A 20,346-nucleotide genomic window follows, 5' to 3' on the forward strand; every position below is an offset into this window, starting at 1 on the left:
CCTCTGCATGAATGCCTGAGTAGATTTGGAGCAGTGTTTTGGATCATTGTCTTGCTGAAATATCCATCCCCTGCGTAACTTCAACTTCGTCACTGTTTCTTGCACATTATTGTCAAGAATCTGCTGATACTGGGTTGAATCCATGCGACCCTCAACTTTAACAAGATTCCTGGTGCCGGCATAAGCCACACAGCCCCAAAGCATGATGGAACCTCCACCAAATTTTACTGTGGGTAGCAAGTTCTTTTCTTGGAATGCCGTGTTTTTTTTCTCCATGCATAACGCCTTTTTGTATGACCAAACAACTCAATCTTTGTTTCATCAGTCCACCCGACCTTCTTCCAAAATATAACTGGTTTGTCCAAATGTGCTTTTGCATACCTCAGGCGACTGTTTGTGCCATGCTTGCAGAAACGGCTTCTTTCGCATCACTCTCCCATACAGCTTCTCCTTGTGCAAAGTGCGCTGTATTGTTGACCGATGCACATTGACACCATCTGCAGCAAGATGATGCTGCAGGTCTTTGGAGGTGGTCTGTGGATTGTCCTTGACTGTTCTCACTATTCTTCTTCTCTGCCTTTCTGATATTTTTATTGGCCTGCCACTTCTGGGCTTAACAAGAACTGTACCTGTCTTCTTCCATTTCCTTACTATGTTCCTCACAGTGGAGACTGATAGTTTAAATCTCTGAGAGAACTTTTTGTATCCTTCCCCTGAACAACTATGTTGAATAATCTTTGTTTTCAGATCATTCGAGAGTTGTTTTGAGGAGCCCATGATGCCACTCTTCATAGGAGATTCAAATAGGAGAACAACTTGCAAGTGGCCACCTTAAATACCTTTTCTCATGATTGGATACCACTGCCTATGAAGTTCAAAGCTCAATGAGGTTACACAACCAATTTAGTGCTTTAGAAAGTCAGTAAAAAGTAGTTAGGAGTGTTCAAATCAAGAAATTGATAAGGGTGCCCATACTTTTGCATCAGTCGAATTTTGTTTAAATGCGGATTGCACATTTTCTGTTAGTACAATAAACCTCATTTCAATCCAGAAATATTACTGAGTCCATCAGTTATTAGATATATGAAACTGAAATAGCTGTTGCAGAAACCCAAATTGTTATAAAGAAAAAAGGTTAACATTAATAGGGTGCCCAAACGTTTTCATATGACGGTGTGTAATTATAATGGGACTTTTGTTTGACACTTTTAGACACACTTGTGTTTCTACTTTGTGACTTTATTAAACACTAGCTGTAGTACCTGGGCGTTGCCCGGGATAGTAACTGTCTCTCTGTATCTCTCCCAGTCTCTGTCTGTGTGTCGCTGTCTGTCTGTCTCTCTGTCTGTCTCTTTCCTTGTCTGTCTGTTTCTATCTCTCTGTCTGTATTTGTATTGGTCCATCTGTCTCCATCTCTGTATCTGTCTGTCTCTATCTCTGTGTCTGTCTGTGTGTGTCTTTCTGTCCCTCTCTTTCCCCGTCTGTCTCTTTGCCCATCTCTTTCTTTGCCCATCTGTCTCTTTCCAGGGCTGTCTCTTTGCCCATCTGTTTCTTTCCAGGACTGTCTCTTTCCAGGGATGTCTCTTCCCCTGTCTGTCTCTATCCCAGTCTGTCTCTATCCAGTCTGTCTCTATCCCAGTCTGTCTCTTTGCCCGTCTGTCTCTTTCCAGGGCTGTCTCTTTGTAGGTCTGTCTTTTTGCCCGTCTGTCTCTTTCAAGGGCTGTCTCTTTGCTTGCCTGTCTCTTTGCCCGTCTGTGTCTGTCTATCTCTATCTATCTGTCTCTTTCCCTATCTCTCTCTGTCTGTGTCTGTCTCTGTCTTTTTCTGTCTTTCTCTATCCGTCTCCCCACGACATCGTATTACCTCACACATAAATTTCTTATACTAACAGTTTATTTTGTTCCTATAGCAACCACTGACAGTTGCTATTAATAACCTGTAGCTCCCACCTCCACTCAGTTTAATGGAGGCAGGATTTTTAGAGAGTAACTGTAAAGCGTGGGGTTAAATTTTCCCACCCAAACATAGTCTATGACGTTCCCTGTGTCACATGGAGTGTCTGTGCAAAATTTCGTGATTGTAAATGCGACGGTGCTGATTCCTTTAGCGGACATACACACACACACACACATATACATACATACACTCAGCTTTATATATTAGATGTCGTTACATGCATTATATGTTTGTATGATTATATGGTTTTTATTATTGGCTTGTCCGGCTTTAGTCATTATTAATACTATATAGGGGGGTTTTGGCTAAGTGTTCTCAGATATTATATCTACCCTTTGGGTGGTCTGTTTTGGAGACATTCTTTTGTATTTTCTACATTTTTATCTATCCAGAAAAGATGTAATTGTTTTATGCGATTGCATATGTGGTTGGTGTCTTATGCTAAGTTTGTTATCTTCCCACTTTTTTTGATTGTGTTATTGGTGTTGTTGCTTTATTACCAGCAGTCACGGTGGATAAATACATAAATTACTAAGCTTGTCCTTGTCTCTCCAGTAAAGGAGACAAACTCTAGCACAGCGCCACCTATTGGAAGTAGCGATCCTAAAAGTCACAAGTGGATTTTCAACAATCCTTTGCAATATGACTCAGGATATATAAGCCAGATCAGAATCCCAATTTGCAGACACGGTGTTTCGGGGTGCTTGCCCCTCGTCAGTGCAAAGTATGGGGGTGTCTGATCTGGCTCATGAGAAAGCTATGTGGGGACCACGGGGGAACACTATTCTCCTTAAGGAGACTTTGCAAGCCAGTCTGGCTGCCAGGTAAGGGGACTTATAGCTGCCACGCCCCTCTAGGAAATATTCAAATTGTCTCTCCAGTAAAGGAGACAAACTCTAGCACAGCGCCACCTATTGGAAGTAGCGATCCTAAAAGTCACAAGTGGATTTTCAACAATCCTTTGCAATATGACTCAGGATATATAAGCCAGATCAGAATCCCAATTTGCAGACACGGTGTTTCAGGGTGCTTGCCCCTCGTCAGTAAGCTTCTCCTATACTGTGTTAATGTTAAATACAGACAGCACACAGATACCATCCATGTGCTCTGTGTTATTCACAAACCAATTGACTTGCATTGGCTTTTTCGTCCATGATACAGGAAAAAAACTTGTCCCTGTGAGTTTTGCAAAAAAACTCGGTCTGCGAAAAAATATGAACATGTGAATAACACCATAGCTAATAATGGGGACATGTTGTATCAGTTAAAAAAAGGGATCACACACATATATGAGACTCTGGGATCTGAATAAGGCCTTAAAGAGATTGTCCAGAATGAGAGGAAAAATGATTTATGTTTAACAAATAGCACTTCATAGATGCATAGGTTTCTCCATTGCCGGCCCAGCCAAACGCTGCTGTTTGTGGGAAAACTGTCTGACCTTTTCTTCAAATCCTGGAAATCACTTTCAGCATTATAACATAAGCCCCAAACTCTTCTAACATTTAGCTGGATTTCTGGAAAGCTTCCTATGTCATGCTGACTGTGACATAGTGAGTCTTTTCTCCACATCAAGGATGGTGCTTTCTTTATGCATCTTTTTGATAATAATTTGATACATAATATCAGTAGCCTTTTCAACTATTATGCAATTATGTATAAATAAATTGAAATAGAAACCCTATACTCAGTCTCTTCATAGCTTTACATGACCAAGGTTGGTAAGGAAATATTGGCCATAATATTTTGATGAAGGGATTCTATCAACATTCATAGAGTCTTATGTCATTGTTTCCTCATTGTGGATCTACTACAGTCTAATATCATTATTTCTATAGTTAATGAGGGTGTAGCTGTATGAACTAATTATTCTGGACACTAAATTCATCAATATTCTTTATCTTTCAGAACACAATGAATGTGCTACAAACCAACACAGCTGTGATGAGAACGCATTGTGTTTTAACACTGTGGGTGGACACAACTGTGTATGCCAGCCAGGATACACTGGTAATGGAACTATCTGTAAAGGTACAGTTTTCATATGTTTAATCTTATTGTCCATTGTTGTATAATTCTAATATAATACAAATAAAAAATTCATATATACAGATATTTCACACACTATTTAATATAAAGACGTATGCGCTGCATGTTAAAGGGAATCTGTCAATTGATAAATCTTCCTAAGCCATCTATATGGGCATGAAAGTCATAGAAAGTTGAATAAAATGCCTTGATATCTGTTATCTAATGGCTTATTTCAGAGAAATCCGTTTTCTTATATGTAAATGATGGGCCAGACACATATCTACCTGAGAATCAACCTCCAGAGCTTATTTTAATAAAAGGGGAAGTTACCAGTGTAAGACATGCAATGACTTACACTTTTTTCTCATAATCACACACAGCTCTGCAGGAAGATGAGAACTAACAGTACTGCAGAGCTAACACAGTGCATCAGAGCTAACACAGTACATCAGAGCTAACACAGTACATCAGAGCTAACACAGTACATCAGAGCTAACACAGTACTGCAGAGCTAACACAGTACTGCAGAGCTAACACAGTGCATCAGAGCTAACACAGTGCATCAGAGCTAACACAGTGCATCAGAGATAACACAGTACAGCAGAGCTAACACAGTGCATCAGAGCTAACACAGTGCATCAGAGCTAACACAGTACATCAGAGCTAACACAGTACATCAGAGCTAACACAGTACTGCAGAGCTAACACAGTACTGCAGAGCTAACACAGTACATCAGAGCTAACACAGTACATCAGATCTAACACAGTGCATCAGAGATAACACAGTACAGCAGAGCTAACACAGTGCATCAGAGCTAACACAGTGCATCAGAGCTAACACAGTACTGCAGAGCTAACACAGTACATCAGAGCTAACACAGTACATCAAAGCTAACACAGTACATCAGAGATAACACAGTGCATCAGAGCTAACACAGTACATCAGAGCTAACACAGTACATCAAAGCTAACACAGTACATCAGAGATAACACAGTGCATCAGAGCTAACACAGTACATCAGAGCTAACACAGTGCATCAGAGCTAACACAGTACAACAGAGCTAACACAGTGCATCAGAGCTAATACAGTGCATCAGAGCTAACACAGTGCATCAGAGCTAACACAGTACAACAGAGCTAACACAGTACAACAGAGCTAACACAGTGCATCAGAGCTAACACAGTACAACAGAGCTAACACAGTACATCAGAGATAACACAGTGCATCAGAGCTAACACAGTACATCAGAGCTAACACAGTACATCAGAGATAACACAGTGCATCAGAGCTAACACAGTACATCGGAGCTAACACAGTGCATCGGAGCTAACACAGTACAACAGAGCTAACACAGTGCATCAGAGCTAATACAGTGCATCAGAGCTAACACAGTGCATCAGAGCTAACACAGTGCATCAGAGCTAACACAGTACAACAGAGCTAACACAGTACAACAGAGCTAACACAGTGCATCAGAGCTAACACAGTGCATCAGAGCTAACACAGTGCATCAGAGCTAACACAGTGCATCAGAGCTAACACAGTACAACAGAGCTAACACAGTACAACAGAGCTAACACAGTACAACAGAGCTAACACAGTGCATCAGAGCTAACACAGTACAACAGAGCTAACACAGTACATCACAGCTAATACAGTACAGCAGAGCTTACACAGAACATAAGAGCTAACATAGTACAGCAAAGCTAATACAGTATAGCATAGCTAATACAGTGCAGCAGAGCTAACACAGTACATCATAGCTGAAACAGTACAGCAGAGCTAACACAGTACAGCAGAGTTAACACACAACATAAGAGCTAACACAGTACAACCAAGCTAAAACAGTACATCACAGCTAACACAATAGAGCAGAGGTGAACTTTGTCTCATTACAAACATTTGCTGGTTTTTTAAAATATACTATAAAATGTTCAATAAAATGAGTGCAAAGTATTCATCAAATTCAGTGTTTTGGACTTTAAAGCAGACCTGTCACTTGCTGAAAATTTTGTTAAATAACTTGTAAAATTCTTAAGTTCCCATGACTGTGCCGCTGTTTTTTTTCACTTTGCATTCCATTACTTGTAGAGATATTCACATTTGTTTCTTCTGGAGTGCAGTATATGAAATCTCTGATTTCCAGTCCAACTGGTCGTTTTATTCAGTCTCCTCTGGGGACGTGCTCTTTCACCCTGCCCCCCTCAGATGCTGCCAATCTCAGCCCTGCAGCCTCCGAGGCTGTTAGATCAGCTGCTGATCTGTGATTGGCAGTGTCTGATAGTGAGCGATGAAAGCTAACACCCCCAGAGAAGACTCTGAAGAAACACACAGTTGGTCTAAAAGCAAAGATTTCACATACTGCACTCCAGAAGAAAGTAATGTGAATATCTCTGCAATAAAATGATGCAGCGGAAAATGGAAAACATCAGTAAAATCAGGGGAGTTTGGGGATTTTTACAAGGGACTTTTGAGCAAGTGATGTCTCCTCTTTAAGTTTGAATGTAAATATAATACAATGGGAGACCAATTGTTTCTTACCTTCTAATATTCATATTTTGTTTTTGAAGCTTTTTGCAAGGATGGCTGTAGAAATGGAGGAACCTGCATTGCACCTAATATGTGTGCTTGCCCGCAGGGTTTTACTGGACCAAGTTGTGAAACAGGTGAGAAATATATTCTTATTTTCTTTTAAATTCTCTTTTATAAGTTTTGCAAAGAAGAATAAATGTAAAACATTGTAGAACATGGTGTAAATTCAAGAAATACAATATTTAGCTTGAAGTGTTAACATAAAACATCTCTATCTAGAAAGTGATGTAACCAAACAACGACTGAAGTAGTAAGAAATATTCTCAGTACTCGACTGATCTCCTGCCATGGCAATACAGCATAGGCCTTATAATGTGTTCACGGATTATTGATATTTGTTTCATCATACATAATGCTGAATACACATAAAGAGATCCTACCAAAGACAACACTTGAACTTTTTACCTTGGGCTTAAATTTGTGATCACATATAAGATTAGTTTGATTTGAACCTGGCAGGTTGTTATCCCAAATGATGATATAATCAATAGGGAAGATTATTATTAAGTATGTAGTAAATTTGGCACTTTTATAAGCAGATTAAAAAAGACATAACCTGTGTTTTCATTCTTGGTTTATATAGGTCCCAATGCACAATACCACTAAACACTTAATTGAAGTTTTAAGCTTATTTAGGGCAAATTTACCATGATGTTAAAATTAAACTATATCTATAAACTACACCTAGAGAGGCAATTAAGTAAGTAGTTGTCAGAATAAAATCATGTTTCCTTATTAATTCCTTATCCATCAGTTAAAACTAGTGATGAGTGAATAGTAACTATTTGTGTTTGGATTATTCGTATTGAAACCCAAAGTGCTATTCTGGTATTCCTCATGAATAACGAACCTAATGCAAGTCAATGGAAAGCCTGAACATTTTTATGGAAAATCTTTGTGAAAATTGCTCGGTTTCCCCAGTGACTTGCCTAAAGCCTGCTTTACATGTTGCAATTTCGCATACAATATCATATGCGATTTGCAACGCCCCCATCGTATGTGTGGCACGTTCAATTTGTTGAACGTGCCACACAGACGATTAACCCCCATCACACGTACTTGCCTATCATACAACCTCGATGTGGGCGGCGAACATCCACTTCCTGGAGTGGGAGGGACGTTCGGCGTCACATCGACGTCACGCGGCAGCTGGCCAATAGAAGTGGAGGGGCGGAGATTAGCGGGACGTAAACATCCCGCCCACCTCCTTCCTTCCGCATTGCCGGTAAGCTGTCGTTTAATGTTCCCGGGGTGTCACACACTGCGATGTGTGCTGCCTCGGGAACATTGCACAACCTCACTTTCATTTTTTGAGGAATGAACGACGTGCATGCGATGAACGGATTTTCGTTCAATCGCAATTGCACGGAGGTTTTACACACTACAATGTAACTTACGATGCCGGATGTGCGTCACTTACGATGTGACCCCGCCGACACATTGTAAGATTTATTGTAGCGTGTAAAGCGGGCTTTAGGTTTGATTATTGTAACGAATACCGGAATAGCACTTTGGGATTCGTTACAAATAATCCGAACACAAATAGTTACTATTCACCCATCACTAGTCAAAACCTTTAATAAATGTATATGGTATAAAGCGTGTGGCATAAAATTAATAAAAAGTAAAAAAAAAAAGAAATGGATCATAGCTAGGCATTGTTGTCTTGTGTGTTGTATTCAACACTATTACTAGTAAAATATCCATGCTATGGGCACATAATATACCTCAAGATGTCTTTCTCTGATGTTATACTTTTTATTAAACAATGCATGGCATGCTCCATTGCATACCATATTACAGAGGTACTCTTCTCTAGAAGGATTTCTTCCATGTCAGTGCACATTGACGGGCTAGTGTGCCATGGTGAAGCCGAGAATATTATTGCAAATAGCACTGGCAATCTCTGTCGATCCTGTGCATGTTTACTTTTAAATTCCTCCTAAACTAATGCTGTTATTATTGTGCATTCATGTCATATAAATAAATTCTAATTGGTGTTAAGAGCCCATAACATTTGTCCCCAACAGCAAGAGGTCAGCTCCAAATATAATTTAAATATGGCTACTTCTGGCTAGAACCTTTGGGATTTTTATTAAATAAATGCGTGGGCCCACCAGAATATTCACTGGAATTATGGTAGCCTTACATAAATGAAGGAAAAGATGATAAAGCTTACATAAATACAACATCACTAAATGTATGAGTCCTATCATAGAGTGGAAGGGGGCTGTCCACTAATTAGATGTTGATGACTTGTTTTTAGGATAAAAAACATAGCAAAAATTCTGCTATCAGTTTTTGCAATGTTTTTGATGAAAAAAAACCCACAGGTAAAGCAGGATTTAAACCCATTTATTTTCCCATGTATAAACCATAAAGTCTTGGTTTTCTAACATGACGATGTATGTTTCTCCTGACTCTGTAGGGTTTAAGTAAGTGATAATCAAATTAGTGAGGAAATGCCAGAAAAATGTGTGAAAGTAAACAATGGTCTACTAACTGTATGTCCTACCAATGTGTAAAGGAAGCAATGCTCTACTAACTGAATATCTTACCAATGTGTAAAACTAAACAATGCTCTACTAACTGAATGTCCTACCAATGTGTAAAAGTAAACAATACCCTACTAACAATATCCTACCAATATGTAAAAGTAAACAATGCCCTACAAACTAAATGTTCTATCAAACTGTTAAAGTAAATAATGCCCTACCAATTCAATCCCCCATTGTCTTTTTTAAACTCCTATAACCTTAGTTTGCAAAAATGCAGTAAGAAAAGCAGCAAAAAAAGTCAGAATAACCTGTGTTTTGGCTGCAGCTTTTGTACTGTTTTGGCTGCAGAAAAAAAAGCAGCAACAAAGTGATATGTGAACATAGCCTAATTAGCTCTGTGATGTGTGTCTTCTACACATATATATGGGCTGTTGACATGTATCACTGCTAATCATAATGATTTGTTATGGTTTTTTAACTTGTACGTAAAAAAAATTTACTTTCCGTATTTTTTTTAAAAGCTGTCCAGTAAAAATAAGAAGTCAAATTGGCAGCCCTGTCCTGTGCCCAACAGATCCATGGATCAGATGATACCAGCTATGTAAACACCCAGATGTAAACTGTGTACCAAGCAGAACACTACAATTCTATCACGCTGTTTAGTGGCCACTCCTAGGGAGTGCGCTACTGAAAACTAAAATGTTTAGAGTGTGGTATACGTTTCTTTTTTTTTTTTTTTTTTTTTCTTAAGACACTATAAATGGTGTATACAACCTCCTGCCTGCATACAGGTATATATTATAGCTTAGTAAATAGATTCACACTGACTTGCTCCCAAGCCGGTCAAGTCCTTCATCATGGAAGTCTTCATTTCTATGGCCAGGCATCCGTGGTTATTTTTGTGCCTAGTAGGCCCCACAGTGTCTTGCGGTTGCAGTATACCTAGTCACTAGGCTTAATGCAATATTTTGGCATGGATAGTGTTATTACATCACAGGCCTAGTAAATGTGAGAAGTGCCTGGGATGTCAACCTTAGTATGCCAGGCGTAGAAGTGAAGACTGGATTTGTCCTACTAGCATGGAAAACCACTCTGGCCTCTGGGCCAGGGCAATGCTAATCAATTTCCTCAACTCTAGTATACATTAAGGTCTTTCCCTAGGATGTATCCATCAGAATAAATTCCTGCTGAATACCACCAATAAACCTAACACTGGTGAAGCCATTTAATTTTAGTTTATGGAGCTTGACTTTAATAGGAAGGAATATATTAAAGGATGGACGTATTTCATATACTGTACAGTATTAAACATTCATGGCAATTCTGCACACATTTCACATAATCTGCATAAACATCACTGTGAGTATGCAAATAAAATAGATGAATATGTACAAAGCGAATTGCAAGCCATTTGTGCTTCTGTGGTATGGATAGGAAATCAATATTTCTCTAGACCATTTCTTTCATTTGTTATGAGCCAAGGTTAATTTATGCCTTCTGGCATGCCCATGAATTTTATCACAAAGAGTAATTTGCAGTGGACGTGATGGATGCTATAAACAACATCTAAATATTTATGTTGGAAAAATTGGTGCGTGCAAAATAAACATATATTAAACTTCCTCAACCCTTCAATGAGCTATGGCTGGTGATAAGAATGGAATAGGAATAGCATATATGATTTCAGATAGATATGAAGAATTAATTATACATTCATGCATTAACGTTTAGGTTATACTTTCTTTGTGTCTTTTTTATGGTTCATCAAAAAATGTTCCACTTTTAAATATATACTCAAGTGAAACAAATAATGTACTTCATCTTTGAAAGGAGAAGAACAAACAAGGAAGAGAGTATATAAAAATGTAGCAGAACAGAGTTATCTAGTAATAAGAATTCAATTTCTATTTATAGTTTAAAGGGGATGTCTAATATTTAATAGCATATGATTAATCAATTTTTTTAAAAATTGATACTCATCTACCAGATCAATGCTGCACCACCATACTCTACACAGTGTCCCATGCTGGTCTCCTAGCTGCTTCTTCCAACGGGAAGCGACAGGTGACCACTGCAACTTATGGCTCGCGAGCCAGATATGGCTCTTTTGATGGCTGCATCTGGCTTGCAGACACATCTTCAATAAACAAAATAATGTATTTTCTGTTTTGTAAGAAGAACTTTTTTCCCCTAAAACTGGGGATAAAATGGGGGTGTGTCTTACAAACCGCATATGGCTTACCAGGACGGCAGTGGTGCCGCAGGGCTGGCAATACTGCAAGCTCGTGGGGTGTTGTTGCGGCAAGCACTATTGATCTGCCAGCGGACTGCAGGCTGCTTTGAATCTCCCGCAGTCGGTAAGATCGAGTTCAAGAAAATGGCCGTGGAGGCAGCGCGTGCGCAGATAGGACTCCACAGCCATTTTCTTGAAGTCCATCATGACAATCTTCGCACGTGCCACGGCCATTTTCTTGAAGTCAATCTCATCAACTGCGGGAGATTCAAAGCAGCTAACTGGCAGATCAATGGTCCTTGCCGCCGCGACACCCCATGAGCCTGCAGTATCGCTGACCCTCTGCTGCCACACACTGAGCGATGACATCCCCTCTTCCGAGATTGCCAGCAGATCAATGGCGCCCACCACCATGACACTCCACGAGCCCGCAGCACTATTGCTGACCCTCCGCACACTGATCCTTTTGAGCCATGACATCCTCTCCTCCATGCCCGCAGCATCGCCAACCCTTACTCCTCGGACCTTATGAGCCGTTTCACCACTGCCGCTCCCCATGGTAAGTATGGCTCTCACAGAATTTTAAAATATGTGGCTTTCATGGCTCTCTCAGCCAAAGAGGTTCCCGACCCCTGTACTTTAGTACAGAGATGTGGCGCAGATCTCATAGGTCAGGATCAGGTGTTTGTTTGGGGTTTTTTTTTTGTTTTTAAATGGGGGGTGTGGTTTTGTTTGTTTTGTTTTTTTACACTAAAGTAGTAAACATTCCATTTAAACTATGTATTCTAAAAACGAAAAGTCAGTTATTTTTCCAACATTGGAAAACTGCCACATTTTGCTGTCCTTTCAACAAACTTTGTAAAACTCAGTATTGCAATAGAACCTAAGAAATTTTGCAATATATCTTATCAAAAAAATATTATTTCTGACTTGAGCTACCATATTGAATTCATCATTTACTCTAATAAATAGCTCAAATCTGTTTTGCTTTAAACAATAGGGACTACCAACACCTTGAAATATCAGATTACAGCTGCCTGTTGAATTCTATGGAGAGGGTCCAAACGGAGGAGGGGAAGGAGCACATTGTGTGTTTCCCTGATTACATCTAAGAGATTGTGGTGCAGTTTGTTGCAGAGGTTTTTAAGCTTCTCCCAGTGTCCGATTCACAACTACACTGCTCAATAGTGCTTTATAATATCTTCAATGCTGCGATGTATTGTTCTCCTCAGTGCTGCTTTCTGTTTTTCGACGGTACTTTATAGTGAAACCGCAGCATGTGTTTACTGTGTATGGAAGACATCATAGCAGGTAGTCCCTATCCATTATATCATAAACAACTAATACTTAGAAAGATAGCAGAAGTGGTCAATAATGCAGGATACAAGTGATATAATGGCCAGAATTAATCTTATGCATTGTGTACACACACATCTTAATCTGGAAAGTTACCTGAACAGCTTAACAAACGAAAAAGGTTGAGTCACATAGAAAAATCCTATCCACACACCCTAAAATAGTTACTGGGCTCTGATACCGCTCAACTAGCTAGAGCAGAGAATGGCAAAGTGACTGTCTCAAAGGCCATGGTCACACCACCTTGTAAATCAGATGAGCGCTAGCCAATATTTTCATTGGATAGCACTCATATCAATGTTCTTTAACAGAGCAATGCTGATGACCATTTTTTTTGCACTGAGAGGTTTTGTGAGTGGAAAAAATTGCAACATGGTGTGGCTTCACACTGAAATCAGATAAGACTCATTCATTCAAATCTAGTGGAGTGCAGTCCAATTTACATGGTCTTATACAATTTAGAAGATAGAGAAGTGTTGTTCTTAATCTTCTTCTGAGAGTGTGCTATAGTGCTCGGATCACACTGTGCTAACACTCAGATCAAAGTCTGATCAGAGTGTCATTCGCATAATCTGCCCAATTCTTTTGGGTGAAAAAATGTATGACCATCTGAACCTAGACTAACAGACTCTTATTGGTCATGTATTGCATAGAAGCATAATGATTTACAGAGGGGAAAAAAAGTATTACGTCAGCCACCAATTGTGCAAGTTCTCCCACTTAACAAGATGAAAGTTAACTGTACCTGACATCACAGGTAGACCACAACTATGAGAGACAAAAGGAGAAAATCACCTTTTCTGATTTGGCAAAATTTTTTTTTTTGCAAACTATGGTAGAAAATGTTTGAACTTGATAAGTATTTAGTCATCTAAAAACATGCAAGATTTCTGGCTCTCACAGACCTGTAACCTCTTCTTTAAGAGGCTCATCTGTCCTTCACTCATTACCTGTAGTAATGGCACCTGTTTCAACTTGTTATCAGTATAAAAGATACCTGTCCACAACGTCAAACAGTCACACTCCAAACTCCACTACAGGGAAGAACAAAGAGCTGTCAAAGGACACCAGAAACACCAGAAACAAAATTGTAGCCCTGCACCAGACTGGGAAGACTGAATCTGCAAACATCTTGGTGTGCTGAAATCAACTGTGGGAGCAATAATAAGTAAATGGAAGACATACAAGACCACTGATAATCTCCCTCGATCTGGGGCTCCATGCAAGATCTCACCCCGTGGAGTCAAAATAATCACAAGAATGGTGAGCAAGAATCCCAAACCACACGGGGGGACCTAGTGGATGATCTGCATAGAGATGGGACCACTGTAACAAAGGCTACCATCAGTAACACAGTATGCCACCTGGACACAGATCCTGCAGTGCCAAACGTGTTCCCCTGATTAAGCCAGTACATGTCTGGGCCCATCTGAAGTTTGCTAGAGAGCATTTGGATTATCCAGAACAGTATTGGGAGAATGTTATATGGTCTGATGAAACCAAAACCAAAGTAGAATTGTTTGGTAGAAATACAACTTGTCAAGTTTGGAGGAAACAGAATGCTCAGTTGCATCCAAAGAACACCATGCCTACTGTGAAGCATGGAAGTTGCAGCATCATGCTTTGGGGCTGTTTCTCTGCAAAGTGACCAGGATGACTGATCCGTGTACATGAAAGAATGAATGGGACCATGTATCGTGAGATCTTGAGTGCAAACGTCCTTCCATCAGCAAGAGCATTGAAGATGAAACATAGCTAGGTTTTTCAGCATGATAATGACCTCACGCACACCGCTAGGGCCACAAAGGAGTAGCTTCATAAGAAGCATATGAAGGTCCCTGAGTGGCCTAGCCAATCTCCAGATCTCAACCTCATAGAAAACCTTTGGAGGGAGTTGAAAGTACGTTTTGTCTAGCAACAGGCCCAAAACATCACTGCTCTAGAGAAGGTCTGCATGGAGGAATGGACCAACATACCACCAACAGTGTGTGCCAACCTTACAAAGACTTACAGAAATCATTTAACGTCTGTCATTGCCAACAAAGGATATATAACAAAATATTGAGATGAACTTTTGTTATTGACCAAATACTTATTTTCCACCATAATTTGCAAAAAAAAATCTTGCCAAATCAGAAAAAGTGATTTTCTGGATTTGTGTTCTCATTCTGTCTCTCATAGTTTTGGTCTACCTATAAATGTCAACTACAGACCTCTATCATCTTTGTAAGTGGGAGAACTTGCACAATTGGTGGCTGACTAAATACTTTATTTCCCCACTGTATATGGTTGTCAAATAATGCTATTGTTTTCCTAAAAAGGCTACTACAGAGAAATTGTGTGGTTGGGCTAACCCTTCCTCATCAGCATCAGTTGATTGTCAAGACTTTTAGGAGCCCAATTGCTGCAATAATCTGATTGCTGGAATGTCTTTCTTCAGAATTGTAAAAACCTTTCAAGAATAACAAAATATGAATGAAGCATAAAGAAACATATATGTAATTGTGTTGGATTGTAGGATGTTCTCATAACACAAAACTCTAGTTCCATCCTATGTATAATCAATGGACACTTTTATTCCCTATATTGGTATAATTTTACCTGTAAATCAGTAGTAGGAAGCAGTGAAGAGAACATTAGACTTTTCTCAAATAACTTAAAAGGTTACTCTCAAGCACTTTGTTCAGGCCGCTGACATGAATGTGCACACTTACATTGTAAAAGCCCTGATAATTGCCCAGCAGCTGAACTGTGGCAGGTGAGCAGTGCTATAGAACTGCTCCTGGGCTACTTAGCATCCACACTCCACAGGAGTCTTTATATATCAGTCTGTGCTGTGATTGAGAGAGGTGGCTTGGATTAGTCAGTCTGGGATGGAGAGCGGTGACTGGGTTTAGTCAGTCTGGGATGGAAAGTGGTGACTGGGATTAGTCAGTCTGGGATGGAGAGCGGTGACTGGGCTTAGTCAGTCTGGGATGGAGAGTGGTGACTGGGATTAGTTAGTCTGGGATGGAGAGTGGTGACTGGGATTAGTCAGTCTGGGATGGAGAGCGGTGACTGGGCTTAGTCAGTCTGGGATGGAGAGCGGTGACTGGGATTAGTCAGTCTGGGATGGAGAGTGGTGACTGGGATTAGTCAGTCTGGGATGGAGAGTGGTGACTGGGATTAGTCAGTCTGGGATGGAGAGAGGTAGTTGGGATTAATCAATCTAGGATGGAGAAAGGTAGCTGGGATTAGTCAGTCAATTCAGGGTTGGTAAGAGCTGCGCAGGTTCGCCCATTGATCTTAGCCCTCAGTAATGGCCATTTGCTTGGCAATAAACTATAAATAATAAAATTATAAAAAAAAAAACAGATAAAGGTGATAAACAGGGGCTACATTTTAACACGATGCAGCCATCACTAGAATGAACTAAGAAACTTATACTAATATACACGGTACTTAGATTCCTACTAATTATGCTTTAAAGACTATAATACTGTATGCAGTTAGTCCCCTTATTTCTAGGCAGAATATTTAGCAATTTACCCGGTATACAACTCCATTAAGAAATTATTCAGCACAGAATTTTGTACATGATTCTATGTAACAAAAATGGTGATGACCATTGATTTGTAAATGCTATTTGACCAAATAGAAGTAGGCTAGGATCTCATCTACTTCACGTCTTAGCCTATTTTGTAGGTTCAATTGGAAACTACAATTATATGTCAATAGAGCTCTTTATAGGCATTCTTTTTATTATAAGTTCTTCCAGTGTTTTATGAATCAGCTCCTCGGGCAGCAGGCAATTCACTTTTATATTGTAAATCGATAAGCAGACTACATGTCCAAAGAGTATAAAACAATAGCCGTTTTATTCTTGCATTTTATTAGGCTGAAATGGATGATGCCAGAAATGAGATTTCCTTTGCCTATTATCAGATCCTGGCTCCATCATGAAGCATATATTAATGAGACGTGTTCTTTATTTCCTTATTATATTCATTTTTTTTTCGCTTCCGCTTAACTTACATTGAAGTTTAGCTCCATTGTACTTTTCTTTTACTTTGTTTAATATTCCTTCAGCATCCACGTGATGTACGGAAAACATTGGGAAGCCCTTACGAATTCTTTAGTATGAAGTGGAGAATGTTTTTCAATAAGTGTATTCGTATTGTACAATGGCAGCGAATAAATAGAAATGCCAATCAAATGTTCTGTACATTGCAGACAATTATTGGAGATCATGTATAGTAGCACAGATGAATATATCCAGAGATTACAAAAGACTGAAATTCCGGTATGGTAAGACAGTAAGAAAGGAGCTATACTGATTGTTTTAGATATTGGACGATAAAGAGTGACGTAAATACAGTGAATAATTCACAAGAGCAACTTAAGATTATAAGTAGGTCATGAAGTATTGCAGTCTAGAATGGCTGATACAGTGAGATCCTTTTAGTGCTCTCTTGGCATCAACGAAGAAACGTGACAAGAGCTTTTAATTTTTCACGAAGGAATAGACATTAAAGTTGCTCAGTCAGATTTTGTCCGGTAATGTCTTAATAAATCAAGAAATTCAGCCTGAGAACTGTATGGATGAAGTCAGGTCAACATTGATTCATGAGCACAGTGACAGGATGACAGTTTCAGTACAGAAAACAAATGTACTGTAATTAAATTTCATTTTATCCAACGCATTCTGATCTGATATGACCCTGTATCCGGGATCAAGATGTGAATATCTATGGGGAGGAAACGGCGTAGATTTAAAGTACAAAAGGTTATTTGCGTAGTATATGGTTTATGATGTGCTTTCTGTGATACCAATATGTTTCAACAAAAAAACAATATGTTAAGTGCTTTAGTAAACCTCTCCCGTGTAATGGGCAGAGCATGCAATCTTTGGAAAAAGCCTAGCTGAATCGCCACCAATTTCACATTTATGGATGAACCTCTTGATGTTTCTTCAGTGTCTGGTCTTAAAGCTGGGTTCACACATAGCGACAGTGACATCGACGTCGCTGCTACGTCACCATTTTCTGTGACGCAACAGCGACCTAGTAAGTCGCTATTATGATCGCTGCTTAGCTGTCAAACACAGCAGACGCAGCAGCGATCATAACGACACGCGTCGCTGTGGAAGCCATGCTGCACTTGGTAACTAAGGTAAATATCGGGTAAGCATTACCCGATATTTACCTTGGTTACCAGCGCACACACTTAGCGCTAGCTCCCTGCTCTCCTAGCCAGGGTACGCATCGGGTTAATTACCCGATGTGTCCTCCGGCTACGTGTGCAGGGAGCCAGCACTAAGCGGTGTGCTCTCACGCTGCCAGTGCCGGCTCCCTGCTCACGTAGCTGGAGTATACATCGGGTAATTAACCCGATGTGTACTCTGGCTAGGAGAGCAGGGAGCCGGCACTGGCAGCGTGAGAGCGTGTTGCTAGTAACTAATGTAAATATCGGGTAACCAAGGAAAGGGCTTCTTGGTTACCCGATGTTTACCGTGGTTACAGCTTACCGCAGGCTGCCAAACGCCGGCTCCTGCTCCCTGCTCACTTCAGTTCGTTGCTCTGTCGCTGTCACACACAGCGATGTGTGCTTCACAGCGGGAGAGCGACGAGCAAAAAATGAAGCAGGACATTCAGCAACGACCGGCAACCTCACAGCAGGGGCCAGCTCGTTGCTGGATGCCACACACAGCCACAGCGACAGGACGTCGCTGCTACGTCACAGAAAATGGTGACGTAGCAGCGACGTCGTTGTCGCTGTCGCTGTGTGTGACACCACCTTAAGGCTTATTATCTGAGTAACATTAAAAGCTGTTCATGGCCATCATCAAATTATTACTTCACTTTATCAGATTTCTGAATTACAAATACAATTAGGTCCAAAAATATTTGGACAGTGAGACAAGTTTTGACATTTTAACTTTTTACCAAAACATTTTCAAGATACAGTAATATAATCAATATGGGCTTAAAGTGCAGACTTTCAGCTGAATATGAGGATATTCACATCCTAATTGGAGAAATGGTTTAAAAATTACAGCTCTTTAATATGTAGTTGCCTTTTTTTCCAGGGACCAAAAGTAATTGCCAATTAATTAAAAAAAACTTTAATGCACTGCATTGTTAATCCTTCATCGATTAAGCAGTTAAAAGGTCTGGAACTGATTCCAGGTGTGGTAATTTCCATCTGTTGCTGTGAACCCACAACATGCGGTCAAAGGAGCACTTAATGGAAGAAAAACAGATAATTATTTGGCTGAAAATAAGGAAATCCAATCATATAGATAGCAGAAATGTTAGGACTGACCAAATCAACAGTTTGATACATTCTGACAAAAAAAGAGTTCACTGGTGAGCTTGGGAACTCAAAAAGGCCTGGACCTCCGGAATACAACAGTGGTGAATGATCACAGAATCCTTTCCATGGTGAAGAAAAACCCATTCACAATGTCCAACCAATTAAAGAAGACTCTCCAGGAAATAGGTGTTTCAGTATATAAGTATCATAAAGAAAAGACTTTGATGCGATCTGTAGTGGGGGAAACAAGGGCGCAATAGGGTCTTACCCGATATTTAGGGTATGAGAATAAAGATGGATGCACTCACCTGGTCCGGTTGTGACAGTCACAACCCCTATGATACAATAGGGTCTTACCCGATATTTAGGGTATGAGAATAAAGATGGATGCACTCACCTGGTCCGGTTGTGACAGTCACAACCCCTATGATACAATAGGGTTTCAAAGAAAAGACTTTATGAGGGCAAATACAGAGGGTTCACCACAAGTTGCAAATCATTAATCAGCTTTAAAAATAAAAAGCCAGATTAAACTTTGCCAAAAAATATCTAAAGAAGCCAGCCCGATTCTGGAAAAACATTCTTTGGACAGATGAAACTACAGCCAACCTGAATGAGAATGATGGGAAAGCAGAAAGTATGGAGAAAGCTTGGAACAGATCATGATCCAAAGCACACCACATCCTCTGTAACACATGGGGGAGGAAGTGTGATGGCCGGGCATGTATGGCTTCCAATGTCACTGGGTCAATAGTGGTTATTGATGATGTGACTGAAGACAGAAGCAGCCAGATTAATTTTGAGGTGTACAGGGCTATATTTTCTGATCAGATTCAACAAAAATGCAGCAACGTAGATTGGACGTCGCTTCACAGTACAGATGGACAATGGCCCAAAACATATTGCAACAGTAACCCAGGAGTATTTTTTAATGTAAAGGTGGAAAATTCTGCAATGGCCCAGTCAATCACCATCTATAAGACAAAAGGCAGAAAGATGCACAAACAAGTAACAACTGAAGTCAGCACAGTAAAGGCCCGAAAAACATCATAAATGGGGAAACCCAGCGTTTGGTGACATCCATGACTCCCAGACTTCAGACAGTCATTGCCTGCAAAGGATTCTCTGCAAAGTATTAAAAATGAATATTTTATTTATGGTAAAGTAAATTTGTCCTAAATAAGCCCCTGAATCATTGACTTCCATTATACTTGTTACTGAAGTCGAGCCCGTTAGTTCAAGTCCCTATTGAGTTTTATGGGGTTTGGGGTCCGGGAACAAGTTTAGGTCAAGTCTGAATTTGAAACTAACTTTTAACTAAGGACTGGCCGAACCTGGCGAACCTGAACTTCTACAGGTCCGCTCATCTCTATTCATGAAGTTT

The 20,346-nt window shown here is 40.0% G+C and overlaps 1 protein-coding gene across 1 annotated transcript in view; it reads left to right on the top strand.

Annotated features, from left to right (window-relative positions):
• Positions 1-20,346, top strand: part of NELL2 (neural EGFL like 2) — a 461,689-nt gene that overhangs the window by 382,489 nt on the left and 58,854 nt on the right. The window contains exons 14-15 of the mRNA XM_075344966.1: positions 3,865-3,987; positions 6,560-6,655. Coding sequence (XP_075201081.1) covers positions 3,865-3,987; positions 6,560-6,655 — 219 coding nt within the window. The remainder of the gene's footprint in view (positions 1-3,864; positions 3,988-6,559; positions 6,656-20,346) is intronic.

This window comes from Anomaloglossus baeobatrachus, chromosome 4 (assembly GCF_048569485.1).
Source record: "Anomaloglossus baeobatrachus isolate aAnoBae1 chromosome 4, aAnoBae1.hap1, whole genome shotgun sequence".
NCBI lineage: Eukaryota > Metazoa > Chordata > Amphibia > Anura > Aromobatidae > Anomaloglossus > Anomaloglossus baeobatrachus.